This window comes from Macaca nemestrina, chromosome 17, assembly GCF_043159975.1.
Source record: "Macaca nemestrina isolate mMacNem1 chromosome 17, mMacNem.hap1, whole genome shotgun sequence".
Classification (NCBI taxonomy): Eukaryota; Metazoa; Chordata; class Mammalia; order Primates; family Cercopithecidae; genus Macaca; species Macaca nemestrina.
The window spans coordinates 67,118,407-67,138,603 of NC_092141.1; the positions used below are offsets into that span (position 1 = coordinate 67,118,407).

The 20,197-nt window shown below is 43.3% G+C and overlaps 1 protein-coding gene across 3 annotated transcripts in view; it reads left to right on the forward strand.

Annotated features, from left to right (window-relative positions):
- Positions 1-20,197, forward strand: part of LOC105469530 (DEAH-box helicase 8) — a 44,391-nt gene that overhangs the window by 14,121 nt on the left and 10,073 nt on the right. For all 3 annotated transcript variants that reach the window (XM_071083212.1, XM_071083211.1, XM_071083213.1), the window contains 8 exons: positions 2,270-2,367; positions 3,363-3,510; positions 8,117-8,298; positions 10,474-10,668; positions 10,975-11,160; positions 11,283-11,493; positions 11,804-11,985; positions 16,578-16,718. In XM_071083212.1, coding sequence (XP_070939313.1) covers positions 2,270-2,367; positions 3,363-3,510; positions 8,117-8,298; positions 10,474-10,668; positions 10,975-11,160; positions 11,283-11,493; positions 11,804-11,985; positions 16,578-16,718 — 1,343 coding nt within the window. The remainder of the gene's footprint in view (positions 1-2,269; positions 2,368-3,362; positions 3,511-8,116; positions 8,299-10,473; positions 10,669-10,974; positions 11,161-11,282; positions 11,494-11,803; positions 11,986-16,577; positions 16,719-20,197) is intronic.

Sequence of the window (20,197 nt, forward strand, 5' to 3'; positions counted from 1 at the left end):
TGAAATTATGAAGTCTTATAATAGAATTCTATAATTTAAATTATAATAGTAAGTGAGCACCAACGTGCTCGCCACCCAGCTTAAGAAGTAGAATTTTACAAGCACTTCTGAAGCCCTTATGTGCTCCCCTCTGCTTAGATCTTCTTTCGTCCTCCTAGGAGTAACCACCATCTCATATTTGTGTTAATTACTCCCTTGCTTTTCTTTAGTTTTACCATCTACATATCTATTCCTAAACATTATGTTGTGTTGCCTATTTTTGAACTTAACTCATTTTTCTTTTTTTTTGACTTACATATTTTTTATATTTATGATGATATTTATAGTGGTATTTTATCCATTTTCATTGCTTTAGAGTATATATAAATTGTCTATAATTTATCCATTTTACTTTTGATGGACATATGAGTTGTTTCTTGGTTTTTGGTTAATCTTTGTGAATAATAGTATTTTGAAATTGCTATATTGTCTCTCAGTGCTTATGTGCAAAACATTCTTTTTTTTTCCTAAATACATAGACTGGGTAGGCCAAGTGTCATGGCTCAGCCCTGTAATCCCAGCACTTTGGGAGGCTGACTGAGATGATAGGATTGCTTGAGTCTAGGAGTTTGAGACCAGCCCTGGCAACATAGCTATGCCCTATCTTTACAAAAAAAAAAAAAAAATTAGCCAGGTATAGTGATATGTGCCTGTACTCCCAGCCATTGGGGAGGCTGAAGTGGGAAGGTTGCTTGAGCCTGGGAGGTCGAGGATGTAGTGAGCCGTGGTCATGCTGCTGTGCTGTAGCCTGGGCAACAGAGGAAGACCCTGTCTTAAAAATTACTGGGTAGTAAGAAATGTGTGTGTTTGACTTTACTGGGCAGTTCCAAATTGTTTTCTATTGGTTTCTGTACCATTTATACTTCTGCCATAAGCGTAAGCAAGTTCCGCCTGGTGTTGTTCAATTGTCCAACTAATTTTTTGCAAATTTATTATGGGTTAAAAATTATTCCATAATCAAAAAAAAAATAAAAATAAATAAAAATTTAAAAAGCCGGGCGCGGTGGCTCAAGCCTGTAATCCCAGCACTTTGGGAGGCCGAGACGGGTGGATCATGAGGTCAGGAGATCGAGACCATCCTGGCTAATACAGTGAAACCCCGTCTCTACTAAAAAATACAAAAAAATAGCCGGGCGAGGTGGCGGGCGCCTATAGTCCCAGCTACTCAGGAGGCTAAGGCAGGAGAATGGCGCAAACCCAGGAGGCGGAGCTTGCAGTGAGCTGAGATCCGGCCACTGCACTCCAGCCTGGGCGACAGAGCAAGACTCCGTCTCAAAAAAAAATAAAAAAAAATAAAAAATAAAAAAGAATTATTCCATAATGAAGTTGGGTGGCAAATGCCTTAGTACCATTTAGAATGTCAGGAGAGTATTTTCTCACAGGTTTAACTTCTTTCGAAAGTAGGTCTGATCAGTTGTTGGACTGGAGCACAAATGCCCTAGAAATGGCTGGTGGTAGGGGGAATAGTCACCTAGGTTAGAGTTTTACTTGTATTGCCATCCTTTGACCTGGGAAGCTTTTTTTTTTTGAGATGGGGTTTCATTCTCGTTGCCCAGGCTGAAGTGCAGTAGCGCAGTCTTGGCTTACTGAAACCTCCGCCTCCTGGGTTCAAGTGATCCTCCTGCCTCAGCCTCCCAAGTAGCTGGGAGTACAGGTGTGTGCCATCATGCCCAGCTAATTTTTTTGTGTTTTTAGTAGAGATGGGGTTTCACCATGTTGGCCAAGCTGGTCCGGAACTCCTGACCTCAGGTGATCCACCCACCTTGGCCTCCCAAAGTGCTGGGATTACAGGTGAGAGCCACTGCACCCCGCCCTTTTTTTTTTTTTTTTTTTTTAAAGACAGAGTCTCACTCTGTCACCCAGGCTGGAGTGCAATGGCTTGATCTCAGCTCACTGCAACCTCTGCCTCCTGGGTGCGAGCTATTTTCCTGCCTTAGCCTCCCAAGTAGCTGGGACTACAGGTGCCCACCACCAAGCTGGGATAATTTTTGGATTTCTAGTAGAGATGGAGTTTCACTATGTTGACCAGGCTGATATCAAACTCTTGACCTCAAGTGATCCTCCTGCCTTGGCCTCCCAAAGTGCTGAGGTTACAGGCATGACCCCCACACCCCACCAGGGGAAGCTGTTTTTGATAAAGATTGTTGGTGTCTATGGAAATTAATTGTTTTGGTGAAAATTGTTATTCTCTCTTGTTTATGGCTAATTCTTCTTTTGGGGGGACTTTTAGATGAGGACCTTGAGATTGAATTGGTTGAGGAAGAGCCTCCATTCCTGAGAGGACACACTAAGCAAAGCATGGACATGAGCCCCATTAAAATCGTCAAGGTGAGAACTTCTGAACCTTCAACCTGGAAATGTCAAGTGGACTTCTTTTTCTAAAGTAACGGGTCAGGTTATTAGATCTGCGTAAGTAGAACTTAGGCCACATAAAGTATTATTGGCTGTTAGCCAGGGTCTAGAATAATTTTGTTTTAAATGGAGGTTGGGTTGGCTTTATTGCTTTTGCCTGTTTTATTCTTTTGTGCTCCTTTTGTGTATTTTGGGTGGAAGCAGAGATAGATAGGAATGCTTAATCTACCATCATTGCCTTTGTATGGTTTCCTTAGGTCTTGAATCTTGCAGATTTAAAGGCAATTTTGAAGAATTTACTTGAGCAGTTAGGGCTGGCCACCATAGAAAGCTGTAGCACTGGGTGTTGGGGAGGGCAGAGCTGTGAAGGGAATCTAAACCAGAATCTATAGAACGGTAAAAATTTTAGGTATGGAAAAGGGTATCTTAAAGGTCTCCCAGCCCAGCACATATGTAATGCTCGTAATCCACACATACGATTCTTCTGTAGTGTTGTTCTCATGTGGTCATCTCATAGCTGCATGACATTGTTAGTGACAGGGAATTCACCAGCCCTTAAGGAGGTACCTTTCATCATGAGATGAATCTGATCCCTACTTCTTCTTTAGGCAGACCTGAAACCTCGCTCACTGAAGTGTCCACATTGGTCTTAATTTTGGTTCCCGGGGTCATACAGAAAAATTCTTATCCCTTTCTTATGTCCTTCATACATTTAAAGGTAGCACATCATTCCTATCTCTTTTGGGATTCTCATTTTCAAACTAAACATTCAATTCCTTCAATGATTTATTATTGTCCTTGTTCATTTTATCTGAATGTGCTACGGTGTATCCATTTCTTTCGTATAGTCTGTTACACTGATAGGAACTTCATTCCAGATGTGTTCCCATGTTTTAGTTTACAGGGGCTTAACATCTACATTTTATTTCATGGACATTTAATCCCTGTCGTTTTTTCTTCTGTTGCACCAGAACCCAGATGGCTCCCTCTCCCAAGCAGCAATGATGCAGAGTGCCTTGGCCAAAGAAAGGCGGGAACTTAAGCAGGCCCAGCGGGAAGCTGAGATGGATTCTATTCCCATGGGACTCAACAAACACTGGGTTGACCCTCTGCCTGATGGTAGGACCCTTGGAGGGGTGTACGGACCTTGTTTAAAAATCTGAGCCTTCCAGAGCACAGGGAGGGGTCACTCCCAGCACACACTAAAAATTTATCCTTGGGTGGGGGGTGGTGGCTCATGCCTGTAATCCCAGCACTTTGGGAGGCCAAGACAGGTGGATCACCTGAGGTCAGGAGTTCAAGACCAAGCTGGCCAACATGGTGAAACCCCGCCTCTACTAAAAAAATACAAAAATTAGCCGGGCGTGGTAGCATACATGTGTAATCCCAGCTACTCAGGAGGCTGAGGCAGGAGAATCGCTTGAACCCAGGGGTGGAAGTTGCAGTGAGCTGAGATCAGGCCAGTGTACTCCAGATAGAATGACACTCCGTCTCGAAAAAATAATTTACCCTTGGTTTTTCACTTCAGTTAGAGCATGTTTGGTTTTTTTCTTAAACACATGTTTAAAACCAAAAATGTTTTAATAGCCATGGTCAAATCATTAGACTGAGTTTTTCTTCTGAATAACTTTAAAAATTTTACTATAGCCGGGCACGGTGGTTCACACCTGTAATCCCAGCACTTTGGGAGACCAAGGCAGGTGGATCACGAGGTCAGGAAATCGAGACCATCCTGGCCAACATGGTGAAACCCCGTCTCTACTAAAAATACAAAAAATTATCCGGGCATGGTGGTGTATGCCTGTAGTCCCAGCTACTCAGGAGACTGAGGCAGGAGAATCGCTTGAACCCTGTAGGTGGAGGTTGTAGTGAGCTGAGATTGTGCCGCTGCACTCCAGCCTGGCGACAGAGTGAGACTCCATCTCAAAAAAAAAAAAAAAAATTTATTCTAAAGATAATACAGCTTTGAAACTTCCTTTTTCATATATTTTTTTGTGCAGAAATTTTAACTACTATATGTAGTCATAACAAATACTTACTAATTTAATTTGTGTTTGGCAATTGGAGATACAGATGTGAATTAAACAGATACTACCCCTGCTTTTAGACACTACAGCTTAGTCGGGAAAATTGATGTTAATTAAATAATTACCAAATAATTAAATTATGATTAGTGCTATGTGAAGAAGTACAGGCAGTGTAATTGACTGTGGTTGGTCACTTCCCTGGGGAAATTGAGACCCAAAGGATAAATGGGACTCAGTCTGTCAAGTGGGGATGGGATGGAGGTTGGGAGGTGTGTTCCAGCCTGAGGAGTAGCCCGTGTTGGGTTTGTGGGGTGGGAAAGAAGGAACTGAAAGGAAGCCTGTGTGGATGGAATAGAGAGAGCAAGGGGCATTGGTAGGGGATGAGATAAGAGCATTGGACCAGGGCTTTGTAGGTGGCATTAGGAATCTGGGTTCAATTCTTACAGCACTGGGAGATGTTGAAAAGTTATTTTGTTGTTGCTGTTGTTTTTGGTTTTGAGATGGAGTTTTGCTCTTGTTGCCTAGGCTAGAGTGCAGTGGCATAATCTCGTCTCACTGCAACCTCCACCTCCCTGGTTCAAGCGATTCTCCTGCCTCAGCCTCCCAAGTAGCTGGGATTACAAGCATGCACCACCACGCCTAGCTAATTTTTTGTATTTTTAGTAGAGATGAGGTTTCTCCATGTTGGTCAGGCTGGTCTCGAACTCGCAACCTCAGGTGATCCACTCACCTCGACCTCCCAAATTGCTGAGATTACAAGATGCCACCGCATCTGGCCAGATGTTGAAAGTTCTCAGCTGGCACATGGTATGACCAGAGTTGCATTTCCAAAGGATGATTCAGGCTGCCCTGCAGAATGAGTTGGATGGGGCACATGTGATGATTTAGGAAGCTTTTCTAATAATTCAGAAGAGAGAGGATGGTGGCTTGAACATGGAGGTAGCAAAGAGGAGGGATGTACTTGAGAAAAGTGATTCGTTGAATGTGGGGTATCAGGAATGGTCAAAGATAACTTCCAGGTTTCTGGCATGAGCACTAGGATGAATGATGGGAACACCGGAGGAGAAACGGGTTTGTGGGGAAAGATGGTGAATTCCGTTTTGGACTTGTATCTGAGACAACTAGAGGACATCTTAGGTTGAGGTATCCAGTGTAGAATTGAGTATGAGAGCTCAGAATAGAGGTCTGGGCTGGAGACAGAAGTTTGAGAATTGTGTTAATTTAGATATCAGTTTGGCTGCATGTAATAAAGATTTAAATATTAGATTAGGTTCGACATGATGGCTCACGCCTGTAATTCCAACACTTTGGGAGGATGAGGCCGGAAAATTGCTTGAGGCCAGGAGTTCAAGACCAGTCTGGGCAACCTAGTAAGACCTTGTCTCTTTTTTATTTTATTTTATTTTATTTTATGTTGTTAATGTTATGTATTTTATGTTATGTTATTTTATTTTATTTTGAGATGGAGTCTCACTGTGTTGCCCTAGCTGGAGTGCAGTGGTGCAGTCTCGGCTCACTGCAACCTCTGCCTCCCAGGTTCAAGCGATTCTCCTGCCTCAGCCTCCCAAGTAACTGGGACTACAGGCCCCCGCCACCATGCCCGAGTAATTTTTTTTGTATTTTTGGTAGAGACAGGGTTTCACCATGTTGGTCAGGCTGGTCTTGAACTCCTGACCTCCAGTGATCTTGCCCGCCTCAGCCTCCCAAAGTGCTGGGATTACTGGTGAGCCACCATGCCCAGCCCTTGTCTCCATTTTAAAATTAAATTTTTAAAAACAACAAAAATAAAAACCAAAATATTAGATTTAAAGTAGAAGGTTGGAAATATTCATTCATTGTTTAACAATATCATCTTCCATTTCCTCAGAATAAACCCATTCATTCCCTTTTACCCTTTAGTGAAATGTTCTTCGTGACCCTCCTTTGACCTCTGCCAAAGCTCACTTATTTAGTTAGTAGGCACAAGTATTTTTTCATAGCCAGCTTTTGGCATCAAATTTGTAAAATGTTTGCGTATTCTAGAGAGCCACTAAAATTCTGCTCATTTTTTTTGCTCCTCAAGCCACAATTCCAAGGTGAACCTTGAAAATATAAGCTAGGTCCGGGCAAGGTGGCTCACACCTGTAATCCCAGCACTTTGGGAGGCTGAGGTGGGCAGATCGCTTGAGTCCAGAAATTTGAAACCAGGCTGGGCAATGTGGTGAAACCCCGTCTCTGCAAAAAATACAAAAATTAGGCCGGGCGTGGTGGCTCAAGCCTGTAATCCCAGCAGTTGGGGAGGCTGGGGCAGGTGGATCACCTGAGGTCAGAAGTTTGAGACCAGCCTGGCCAACATAGTGAAACCCCATCTCTACTAAAAATAGAAAAATTAATAGACATGGTGGAGCGCACCTGTAATCCCAGCTACTGGGGAGGCTGAGGCTGGAGAATCGCTTGAACCTAGGAGGTGGAGGTTGCAGTGAACCAAGATCACGCCATTGTACTCCAGCCTGGGCAACAAGAGCGAAACTCCATCTCAAAAAAAAAAAAAATTAGCCGGGTGTGGTGACATGCACGTGTAGTCCCAGCTACTCAGGAGGCTAACATGGGAGGATTGCTTGAGCCCAGGAGGTAGAGGTTGCTGAGCTGAGATCTTGCCACTGCACTCCAACCTGCTGGGAACCAGACCCTGTCAAAAAAAAAAGAAAAAATTAATCTGAGAGAAGCCAGGCACAACAGACCACAACAGAAATATCCAGAATAGGTAAACCCGTAGATATAGAAAGTAGACTAATGGTTGCCAAGGGGAAGGAAAAGGGAGGAATGGGGAGTAACTGCTCATGGGTACGGAGTTTTTTTGGGGATGATGAAAATGTTCTAAAATTAGATAGTGGGGATAGTTGCACAGCTTTATGAATATACAGTAAAACACTGAGTTAAACACTTAAAAAGAGTGACATGGAGGCCAGGCTTGGTGACTCACACCTATAATCCCAGCACTTTGGGAGGCCAAGGAGAGAGGATTTCTTGAGCCCAGGAATTTGAGGCTGCAGTGAGCCATGATTGCGCCACTACACTCTAGCCTGGGCAACAGAGCAAGACCCTGTCTCAAAAAAAAAAAAAAAAAGAAAGAAAGAAAAGTGTGACATGGTTTGTGAATTACATCTCAATGTAGCAGTTATTTAAAAAGGGGAGAGTGCTGGGCATGGTGGCCACGTCTGTAATTCCATTACTTTGGGAGGGTGAGATGGATGGATTGCTTTAGCCCAGGAGTTCGAGACCAGCCTGGCAACATAGAGTGACCTCTTCTCTTCAAAAAACATTTAAAAATGAGGCAGGAGGATTGCTTGAGCCCTGGAGGTCGGGGCTGCAATGAGCCAGGATTGTGCCACTGCACTCCCACCCACTTGGATGACAGAGCAAGACCCTACCTAAAAAAAAAAAAAATTCCAGTGTCAATCAGGTCTTCACTTCTCTCAGCTAACCTTTTTTCTGACATCACAGGTGTGTAGCACCACTTGTTACAGTCTGTTTCCCACTCCCTGCTGCCCCTTCTATATTCTTTTTTTCACATTAATTTGTTTCTTTGAGTACTTTTGATCACGGGTCACTGAATAGAGATGCTCCATGTTCAGTGCCCACCTGCCATTTTATTTTTTTCTCTGGCACATCTTGAGGTAGCTTGAGGACAATCCTAAGTTGCCTGTTTTCCTTTCCAGCGGAAGGCAGACAGATTGCTGCCAACATGCGGGGTATTGGGATGATGCCCAATGATATTCCCGAGTGGAAGAAGCATGCCTTTGGGGGCAATAAAGCCTCTTACGGGAAAAAGACCCAGATGTCAATCCTTGAGCAAAGGGAGAGCCTGCCAATCTACAAACTGAAGGAGCAGTTGGTCCAGGTGAGAAGACTTTTATGATGTATTGGTGGGCAGTAGGGTTGTTTTCTAAAAGAGGGATATTTTAAAATTGAAATAACAGGACAAATATGTGCCTCCTTGAAGTGGCTCATCCAAAAGGGTTAAGAAATAAGGGGAAAACTTTCTAAATACTTTTTTAAAAAATGGGGCCGAGCACGGTAGTGCATGCCTATAATCCCAGCACATTGGAGGCCAAGGCGCAGAAGGATCACTTGAGCCTAGGAGTCTGAAACCAGCCTGGGCAACATAGGGAGACCTGTCTCTACAAAAATAAAAAATTTGGCGGGGCGTGGTGGCTGACGTCTGTAATCCAGCACTTTGGGAGGACAAGGTGGGCAGATCACGAGTTCAGGAGTTCGAGGCCATCCTGGCCAACATGGTGAAACCCCATCTCTACTAAAAATACAAAAAATTAGCTGGGCATGGTGGCGCATGCCTGTAATCCCAGCTATTCAGGAGGCTGAGGCAGGAGAATCGCTTGAATCAGGGAGTCGGAGGTTGCAGTGAGCTGAGATTGTGCTGCTGCACTCCAGCCTGGCTACAGAGTGAGACTCTGTCTAATAAAAAAAAAAAAAAAAAAATTACCTGGGTGTGGTAGTCCATGCCTGTAGTCCCAGCCACTCGGGAGGCTGAGATAAGAGGATTGCTTGAGCCTGAGAGGTCGAGGCCACAGTGAACTGCAATCACACCACTGCACTCCAGCCTAGGCGACAGAGTGAGACCCTGTATCACGAATATTTGTGTGTGTGCGTGTATAGACACACGTATGTATGTATATGTCTGTATATTTTCTTTTTCCTGGGGACCCTAGAAAAGTTCCAGGTGGGCAGAGTGTTGTGTTGCATGGACTAACAGCTCTGGTCAGTAATTAAAAACGAGGATACTCAGCCAATAAACTCACATGGGCAAGGCCTTTGCTTTGGTACTCTATATTCTGGAATTCCGATTTTAAGACCACCGAGCCTTCCTTGAGGTAATCAGGTTTACTAGTTTCCAGTGAATCCTTTCAACAATATCTTATATGTATAAAACAAGTACAAATATATGCACACACGCACACATTTTATAAGCATACTATATGTGTTTATAGGTGACAGTGATATATACACTGTTCTACATCTTGCTTTTTCCACTTAATGGTATATCTCAGAAATTTTGTGTGTGTGTATGTGTGTGTGTGTGCATGTGTGTGACAGAGTCTCACTTTGTGCAGGCTGGAATACAGTGGCATGATCTCAGCTCACTGCAACCTCTACCTCCTGGTCTCAAGTGATCTTCCCACTTCAGCCTCCCAAGTAACTGGGACTGCAAGGCATGCACCATCATGCTTAGCCAGTTTTTTGTATTTTTGTAGAGTTGTGGTCTCACTATATTGTCCAGGCTAGTCTTGAACTCCTGGACTCAAGCAATCTTCCCTCCTCGGCCTCCCAAAGTGCTTGAGCCACTGTGCCTGGCCTTATTTAAAAAAAAAAAAAAATGCCAGGCCAGGTATAGTGGCTCATGCCTGTAATCCCAGCACTTTGGGAGGCCAAGGCAGGCAGATCACCTGAGGTCAGGAGTTCAAGACCAGTCTGGCCAACATGGTGAAACCCTATCTCTACTGAAAATACAAAAATTAGCCGGGCGTGCTGATGGGTGCCTGCAGTCCCATTTACTTGGGAGGCTGAGGCAGGAGAATCACTTGAATCCGGGAGGTGGAGGTTGCAAGGAGCTGAGATCATGCCACTGCACTCCAGCATGGGCGACACAGTGAGACTTCATCTCAAACAAAAAGAAAGAAAGAAAGAAAAAAAGCCTTTTCTATTATTTGGATAGGCTGTGGTTTATTTAACTAGTCCTATATCCATAGAACCACAGTTGATTGTAATCCTTGGGTGTTACAAACAATGTAGAAATAAGAAATAATTTTTGGGGAAAGATACTAGAAATTTGGGAGTTACAGGGGAAAGGAACACTTTTTATTTATCTTTTAAATTTATTGTTGACTTCTTTAACCATATGGGTACATCCCCCTTTTCTTTGGTGTTAGAATGTAGTCATTAATTATTTTATTCTAGAGTAATGTAGATTTTAATGATCATATTTGTATTCTGTTTAATGACCATATGTATATTCTGGCAGATTTTAATGACAATATTTATATTCTGTTGCTTTCAGGCCGTCCATGACAATCAGATCCTGATTGTTATTGGTGAGACAGGATCTGGAAAGACAACGCAGATCACCCAGTACCTGGCAGAGGCAGGCTACACTTCCAGGGGCAAGATTGGGTGTACCCAGCCCAGAAGAGTGGCAGCTATGTCAGTGGCCAAAAGAGTGTCGGAGGAGTTTGGTTGTTGCTTAGGCCAAGAGGTAAGTAGATAGTGGAGTCACTCTAAAAATACCAGAAACAAAGGCCCAGATCTCTTAACCTATCAAATGGAAATATTAATAATACTGCCTTTTTTTCAGGTTTCTCCTGAGGGAGAGAGGGTTCCCACTGTCATAATCAGTCTGTTGAGGGTATAGTCTAAGACATACCTTACTATAAGGAAATTACTGTACATCTTGATTAAATTATTAAGATTGTGAGTAACAGTGACTGGGCTGAAATCTTCCCTGGTGATTGGGAAGAGGAGACATTTGTATCCTAGGTTTTCCCCTTCTCTTCTGCTTTAGGTGGGCTACACCATTCGATTTGAGGACTGCACTAGCCCTGAAACAGTCATCAAGTACATGACAGATGGGATGTTGCTTAGAGAGTGCTTGATTGACCCTGACCTCACTCAGTATGCGATCATCATGTTGGATGAAGCGCACGAGAGGACAATTCACACTGATGTGCTCTTTGGATTGTTGAAAAAGGTAACTAGATGCTCTTCAATGACCCCTCTACCTGTTGGAAACTGAATTCTGGGAGTTGGATTTGAGTATCTGTGTCTTTTTGGGTGGTCCTTTTCAGTAAGCCACATAATATTTCTCTTTAGACAGTTCAGAAACGGCAGGACATGAAGCTGATTGTCACCTCAGCCACCTTGGATGCAGTGAAGTTTTCTCAATACTTCTATGAAGCTCCCATTTTCACCATCCCAGGTCGAACATATCCAGTGGAAATACTGTACACAAAGGAACCTGAGACAGACTATCTGGATGCCAGCCTGATTACTGTTATGCAGATCCATTTAACAGAGCCACCAGGTAAAGGGAAAAAGCAATTTTTTCTCTCTTAGCCCAAAAGTCCTCATGTGGTTCTTTTTTGCTAATCTTTTTAAAAACACCTTCTAAATATTCATCTCTCTGCAAGCCTCAGGCTTGTATGTTTGAAATGGTGGTGGTTATAATGTCATATATAAATTGTTTTTTTACTGGTTTGTCTATTGTTTACTTACTGGTCAGAATATGAATGTGTATGTTCTGTTATTTGAAGTTTTATTAATATCACCATAGCCTTTGTATAGAACATACACACACAGTTAGAAAGTAAATGAATGCTCTATTCTGCTCGTAGGTGATATCCTGGTCTTCCTGACTGGTCAGGAAGAAATTGATACTGCTTGTGAGATCCTGTATGAAAGAATGAAATCCCTGGGACCTGATGTTCCAGAGTTAATTATCCTCCCAGTGTACTCTGCTCTTCCCAGTGAGATGCAGACCCGAATCTTTGACCCAGCTCCACCAGGCAGCAGAAAGGTAACATGGGCAAAAATGAAGCTTCCATGTGCCCTGAAACCATGTGTTGTGTGCAACCTGCCAGCCATAGTAGGGATTGCTTCAGGTGTATGTAAGTCTTGTTTGTTAGGTTTTAGAGACTGGTCCAAACAATTTGTTTAGGAATGAGGGCCTAGTATGTGACCTCTCGTCTTCTTCCTCTTCTTCCTCTTCTTCTTCGTTTGACAAATATTTTTTGAGCATCTACCAGGCTTTGGGCTACACATGGGAGCTGCATTGTGAGAACAGGCCTCTGTCTGCTATGGGGCATCCCCAGTCAACAGACTTTCAGCATATAGTGTGAAAATGCCACTCATGCTTGGATACCCAGGTGGGAGCACCCAACCCTGTCTTCTTAGGAGAAATAAGGATCTAAGGTAGTCCTGGAGAACTCATGAAAGGCAAGGGGACAAGCATTCTGAGGACACAGAACTGTCTATGATGGCCTGGAGGCGAGCAAGAGGGGCCAGTTCAGGGAATGGCATAGTTCCAGTGGCTGGAACCAAGTATATGACTGTGTGTATGAGACAATAGGAAAGGAGACAGATGGATATAGGTATATTTTTAATAACAGTTTTATTGAGATATAGTTTACATACCTTTCAATTAACTCCCCCACCCCACACCTTTTTTTTTCTTTTTTTTTTTTTTTTTTTTTTTTTGAGATGGGGTCTCACTCTATCACCCAAGCTAGAGTGCAGTGGTGTGATCTCGGCTCACTACAACCTCCGCCTCTCAGACTCAGGTAATCCTCCTGCCTAAGCCTCCCAAGCAGCTGGAACTACAGGCGTATGCCACCATTCTTGGCTAATTTTTTTTTTTTTTTTTTTTTGAGACGGAGTTTTGCTCTTGTTGCCTAGGCTGGAGTGCAATGGCACGATCTCGGCTCACCGCAACCTCTGCTTCCCAGGTTCAAGTGATTCCCCTGCCTCAGCCTCCCGAGTAGCTGGGACTACAGGTACCTGCTACCGTGCCCGGCTAATTTTTGTATTTTTAGTAGAGATGGGGTTTCCCCATGTTAGCCGGGCTGGTCTTGAACTCCTGACCTCATGTGATCCGCCCGCCTCGGCCTCCCAAAGTGCTGGGATTACAGGCATGAACCACCGTGCCCAGCCAATTTTTGTATTCTTTTTTTGTAGAGACACAGTTTCGCCATGTTGCCCAGATTGGAATTTACCGTTTTTTTTTGGTTGGTTGGTTGGTTGGTTTGTTTGTTTGTTTGTTTTGAGATGGAGTTTCACTCTTGTTGCCAAGGCTGGAGTGCAATGGTTCGATCTCGGCTCACCACAGCCTCTGCCTCGCCCAGGTTCAAGCAAGTCTCCTGCCTCAGCCTCCCGAGTAACTGAGATTACAGGCATGCGCCGCCAGGCCTGGCTAATTTTGTATTTTTAGTAGAGATAGGGTTTCTCCATGTTGGTAAGGCTGGTCTCGAACCCCTGACCTCAGATGATCTGCCCGCCTCAGCCTCCCAAAGTGCTGAGGTTACAGGCGTGAACCTCCACGCCCAGCCAGAATTTACCCTTTTAAAGTGTACAATTCAAAGGCTTTTAGTATACAGTTATCCCGTGATATGTGGGGTTTGGTTCCAGGACCCCTGAGGATACCAAAATCCAAGTATGCTCAAGTCACTTATATAAAATGCCATAGTGTTTGCATGTAACCTGTGCACATCTTCTTGTGTGATACTTTAAACTATCTCTAGGTTACCTATAATACCTCATACAGTGTAAATGCTATATAAGTAGTTGTTTTACTATATTTCTTATTTGTATTATTTTTTATTGTTGTATTTTCCCCAAATGTTTTTAATCTGCTGTTGGTTGAATCCACAGATGGGGAACCAGCAGATATAGAGGGCTAACTGTATTCACAGAATTGTGCAGCCATCACCACAATTGTGTTTAGAACAATTTTGTCTCCCTAAAAAGAAATGCTGTACCCTTTAGCATTCACCTCCTACCCCCATTTACTCCTCTGCTCAGCCCTTGGAAACCACTAATCTATACCTTCCATCTCTGTGGGTTTGCCTATTCTAGACATTTCATATAAATGAAATCATATATTTGTGGCTGGCTTGTTTCCAGTAATTTTTCCAGACTTAGCATGTTTTCAGAGTTCATCAACATTGTAGTATGTATCAGTACTTCATTTCTTTTTCTTGCTGAATACCGTTCTGTTGTATGGGTACAACACATTTTGTTTATCCATTTATCAGTTGATGAACATTGGAACTGAGCACAGTGGCTCACGCCTGTAGTTTCATCACTTTGGGAGGCTGAGGCAGATGGATCACTTGAGGTCAGGAGTTTAAGACCAGCCTGGCCAAGACGGTGAAACCTTGTCTCTACTAAAAATACAAAAATTAGCCAGGCATGGTGGTGGGTGCCTGTAATCCCAGCTACCTGGGAGGCTGAGGCAGGAGAATCACCTGAACCCAGGAGGCAGAGGTTTCAGTGAGCCAAGATCGTGCCATTGCACTCCTGCCTGGGCAATGAGCAAAACTATCTCAAAAGAAAGAAGAAGATAGACATTGGAGTCATTTCCACTTTTGGGCTTTCTTGAATTATGCTGCTGTGAACATTTGTTTACAAATTTTTGTGTAAGCCAGGCACAGTGGCTTATGCCTGTGATCCCAGCATTTTTTTTTTTTTTTTGAGACAGAGTCTTGCTCTGTCATCCAGGCTGGAGTGCAGTGGCATGATCTCGGTTCATTGCAACCTCTGCCTCCTGGGTTCAAGTGATTCTTCTGCCTCAGCCTCCTGAGTAAGTGGGATTACAGGTATGTACCACCATGCCCGGCTAATTTTGTCTCTCTTTTAGTAGAGACAGGGTTTTGCCACGTTGGCCTGACTGGTCTCAAACTCCTGACCTCAGATGATCCACCCGCCTCAGCCTCCCAAATTGCTAGGATTACAGGCATGAGCCACCACACCTGGCAGATCCCAACATTTTTGGAGGCCAAGGTGGGAAGATCCTTTGAGCCCAGAAGTTCAAGACCAGCCTGGGCAACATGGTGAGACCCCTATCTCTACAAAAAAAAAAAAAAAAATCAGCCAGGCGTGGTGGCACATGTCTGTAGTCCCAGCTACTCAAGAGGTTGAGGTGGGAGGATCACGTGAGCCTGGGAGGGTGAGGCTGCTGTGAGCCATGATCACACCACTGTACTCCAGCCAGGGCTACAGAGCAAACCAGAACCTGTCTCAAAAAAGAAAACCAAGTTTTTGTGTGGACATATGTTTTCATTTCTCTTGGACATATACCTAACAGTAGAAGGCAGATGGACTTGGCCGGGCATGGTGGCTCACGCCTGTAATCCCAGCACTTTGGGAGGCCGAGGTGGGTGGATCACGAGGTCAGGAGTTCAAGACCAGCCTGGGCAACATAGTGAAACCCAATCTCTACTAAAAATACAAAAATTAACCAGGCATGGTGGCTCATGCCTGTAATCCCAGCTACTTGGGAGGCCCGAGGCAGGAGAATCGCTTGAACCCAGGAGGTGGAGGTTGCAGTGAGCCAAGATTGTACCACTGTATTCCAGCTTGGGCAACAGAGTGAGACTCTGTCTCAAAAAAAAAAAAAAAAAAAAAAAAAGAAGGCAGACAGACTTGAGTAATGTTAAAGAGTTAAAATGGACAAGAATTGGTGGGTACTAGCAGGTAAAGGAGAGAAGGGTGAGGGAAGTCAGGCATGACTCTCAGGTTTCTGGCTTGGGCAACTGGATGGAAGATGGCACTGAGGAGGGAAACATGAAAGGAGGAGCAGGCTTGAGTGGAAAGATGGTGAATTTCTCCCCTATTCTATTCCTAATAATGAGAGTTCTTTCTAAGCAGGGCTTCTGTAGTTCTGTAGCAGGTAGAATCCTTTCAGGACCAGTAAGATGCTGGCATGATGTGTGATATTCCGGTGCCCCCAGTGATGATTTTTCCAAGCAGTTGTGTTTTATTAGCTGAACCTCTGGGTGGAAGAACAGTGACAGTGCCAAGCTGAGACTAATAATCCTCCAGATCACATAGACTGCTACACACAAACAAACTGTGAAATTCCTGTGTCATCTCTTGGTTCATTTTATGATCAGTAAAAAAAACAATCTCCCTCTTGTTCCACATACATATTCCACAAAATACAAGCAGCCCATATTTTAGTCCAGATATCTCGGTAGGGGAAAGAAAAATCTCATTTTGCATTGGCACATGTGATGCCAGGAAATCTCTGCTTTCCCAGGGTGCTAGAAAATTAAAATTGTTGTAATCAACATTGGATCTAGAAAATGAGATATACAGTAGCTATTTGCACCAAATGAAATTGGCTTTGATTGGCCTTAGCTTTTTCCTATTCCACTCACCTCTCAGGTACCATCCCTTTTCTAACTTTAACCCTTAAGCGGAAGGCACCTCCCTTCTGCTGTTGGAGGCTGAGCTGGGATTAAGTGTCATTTTAACCATCTAGAGAGGGAGATAGCCACATATTCCTTTGGGAAGATATCTGGGTTCGGAAGAACCATTTCATATCTCAGGGTATGAAGAACCATTTCATACTTGGGCACCTCACTCTAGCTTTGTCCCTGTTGCCTGCAGGTTGTGATTGCCACCAATATTGCAGAGACATCGCTGACTATTGATGGTATCTACTATGTGGTGGACCCAGGATTTGTGAAGCAGAAAGTTTACAATTCCAAGACAGGGATTGACCAGCTTGTGGTAACGCCTATTTCTCAGGTATGACGGCTTGTATCAACAGTTTTCCTGATAATCCTGGTTAGGGCCTTGCTGAAATGTTTTATGGTTATATATTTCAAACTTTATTGTTTTCAAAGATGAACTTTTATGATACTGGGTACTATAATGACATGAGATAAAAGAGTTTTTTGTTATTTGTTTTTAATCTTTTTTTATCCCCCAAGTCTGATTGATCCTTGAGGTTTTTAATCTTTAGAATAGTATTTCACCATTAAAATGCCCCATAAGGCCAGACACTGTGGCTCACACCTGTAATCCCAGCACTTTGGAATGCTGAAGTGGGAGGATTGCTTGAGGCCAGGGGTTCTAAACTAGCCTGGGCAACATAGCAAGACCCTGTCACTACAAAAAATAATAAAAAAAATTAGCCTGGCATGGTGGCATGTGCCACTGGTCCCAGCTGCTTAACAGTCTGAGGTGGGAGGATCACTTGAACCCAGGAATCTGAGGCTGCAGTGAGCTAGGATAGTGCCACTACACTCTAGCGGGGGCAACAGAGCAAGGCCCTGTCTCTAAAATAGTAATAATAATTTTTTAAATGCCCCATAAAACTAGAACATAAAAATGTTTGGATCCTAGTACCCTATATTACCTACTTTAGATGGAAAGATCAGTACTTTATTTTCTAAAATACTTTGCTTAGCTACGAGATAGATATCTAAGATAATAATAAATTACATGATTTTCTGTTTTTTTGGTAATTTGGTAAAATGTAATTTCCTGCCTAAATTACATTTAAAAATGAATTACCGATCACTTTTTTGAGAGAAGTTTGGCAACAGTATATCCAAAACTTAAAGGTTCATCTCTTTAACCTAACCGTTCTGCTTTTAGGAATGTATCTGAAAGTTAGAAATGATTAAATACATGTCCAAAGGTAATGGAAAAGGATATTCATTGAAGCGTTGTTTATATCGGGGAAACCTGGAAGAAATTCTAAATGTATTCCAAAAGGGAAGTAGTTTAATAAATTATGGTATATTCATGCCATAGAATATTGGTGGCATTAACATGGTGGTGTGTATCTATATTTAATGACATAAGCATGTAACTATAATATTTTATTTGAAAAAGTGAGCCTACAAAACAACATGAATGATATAATCCAATTTTTATTTAAAAATAGATGGTGCCGGGCGCGGTGGCTCAAGCCTGTAATCCCAGCACTTTGGGAGGCCGAGACGGGCGGATCACGAGGTCAGGAGATCGAGACCACCCTGGCTGACACGGTGAAACCCCGTCTCTACTAAAAAATACAAAAAACTAGCCGGGCGAGGTGGCGGGCGCCTGTAGTCCCAGCTACTCGGGAGGCTGAGGCAGGAGAATGGCATGAACCCGGGAGGCGGAGCTTGCAGTGAGCTGAGATCCGGCCACTGCACTCCAGCCTGGGCGGCAGAACGAGACTCCGTCTCAAAAAAAAAAAAAAAAAAAAAAATAGATGGTGAGCATTTCTACAGAGTGTGTGTGAGTGAGGTATGCCAAAGATTGAAAGCATGTAGTCTAAATGTTAGCCAAGATTATTTATGGGTGGTGCTAGTAGGTAATGTGCATTTTCTTTTTTTTTTTTTTTTTTGAGACGGAGTCTCGCTGTGTCGCCCAGGCTGGGGTGCAGTGGTGCGATCTCGGCTCACTGCAAGCTCCGCCTCCTGGGTTCACGCCATTCTCCTGCCTCAGCCTCCGAGTAGCTGGGACTACAGGCGCCTGCCACCACGCCTGGCTAGTTTTTTGTATTTTTAGTAGAGACGGGGTTTCACCATATTAGCCAGGGATGGTCTCGATCTCCTGACCTCATGATCCACCCGCCTCGGCCTCCCAAAGTGCTGGGATTACAGGCTTGAGCCACCGCGCCCGGCCTGCATTTTCTTTTATACTTTTATATGTTGTCTTAATCTTTTACAGTGGGTATATATTACTTTCATAATTTGTGAAAGCCATAAGGCTATTTTTATTTTGAACTTAAGTAATGATAATAGCTAACACTTTTTTTTTTTTTTGAGATGGAGCCTCGCTCTGTAGCCCAGACTGGAGTGCAATGGTGCGATCTCGGCTCACTGCAACCTCTGCCTCCTGGGTTCAAGTGATTCTCCTGCCTCAGCCTCCCAAGTAGCTGGGACTACAGGCGCATGCCACCATGCCCAGCTAATTTTTGTATTTTTGGTAGGGTTTCATTGTTATCCAGGATGGTCTCAATCTCCTGACCTCATGATCCACCTGCCTTGGCCTGCCAAAGTGCTGGGATTACAGGCGTGAGCCACCATGCCCGGCCCAATAATAGCAAACACTTTTAGTACTTAACGTACTAGATGCATGCATTGACTCAGTGCATTCTTGCATTGATCCTATGTGGTAGATATTATTTTCACAGATGAGGAGCCTGAGGCACAGGGGTTAGGTGACTTGCCTAACATCACAGAGCTAGTGGAGCCAAGATTTAAACCTGGGTAGCTGGCTCCAGCTTGTATGCTCTATACTACTTGTCAGGGTGATGGTGATCAAAAAATTAATTACACATGCCTGTCCTGATTTGGAGAGAGACATCTGTAGAATGCTGTAGAATCCAGTCACTGTGTGTGATTGCTGCCTGGATTTGTGTGGTTAGTTGTCCTTTCATAACCCATCTTTTGGTTTGGAGCTGGCATAGTAATTTGTAAATCCTGGTACTGTTTGTAACAACAGATGGTTTTGTCAGAAAACGGCCCTCTTCAGATTGCTATTCATGGTTTCTTAGCAACCTATGGCTAGACTACATTTTTTTTTTTAATAAAAAAAATTGGTGTTTTTGAAGTAGTGTTATACTATTTTTGAAAAATAGAAGAAAAGAATCTACCCATCATCCTACTACCTCCACTGTCATCATTTTGCTGTTTTTCATTCCTGTCTCTTTTCATGTTTATTTCTTTCATGGTTGCAATTTTAGTAGTCAAGTAAATATGCAGTTTTGTATATTTTTTTGAGTATTTAATTTTCCCGTTAGAATAATACATGTTCAATATTTGGTAAAGTCTAAAGAAAATAGACCTCATCTGCAAGCCTACTATCAGAGTTAGCCACTGTTAACATTTTAGGGTTTTTTTCCCCTAGTCATTTCCTTCTAGTAGTTGATATAGAAAGACTTTTTATAAAATTATTTTATGTTGTTTTGTAACTTGCATTTTGCATATAACGTGAGTGAACATTTTCTTCTGTCATTTAACATTGCAAACATGATTTTTATTTTTATTTTTTATTTTGAGTCAGGGTCAGTCTCTGTTGTTGCCCAGGCTGTAGTGCAGTGATGTGATCACGGCTCACTGCAGCCAGCCTCGACCTCCCCAGGCTCAGGTGGTCCTCCCATCTGAGCCTCCTGAATCCTGGGACTACAGGTGTGAGCCACCACACCAGGTTAATTTTTGTATTTTTTGTAGAGATGGAGTTTCAACATACTGCCCTGGCTGGTCTCGAACTCCTGGGCTCAGGCG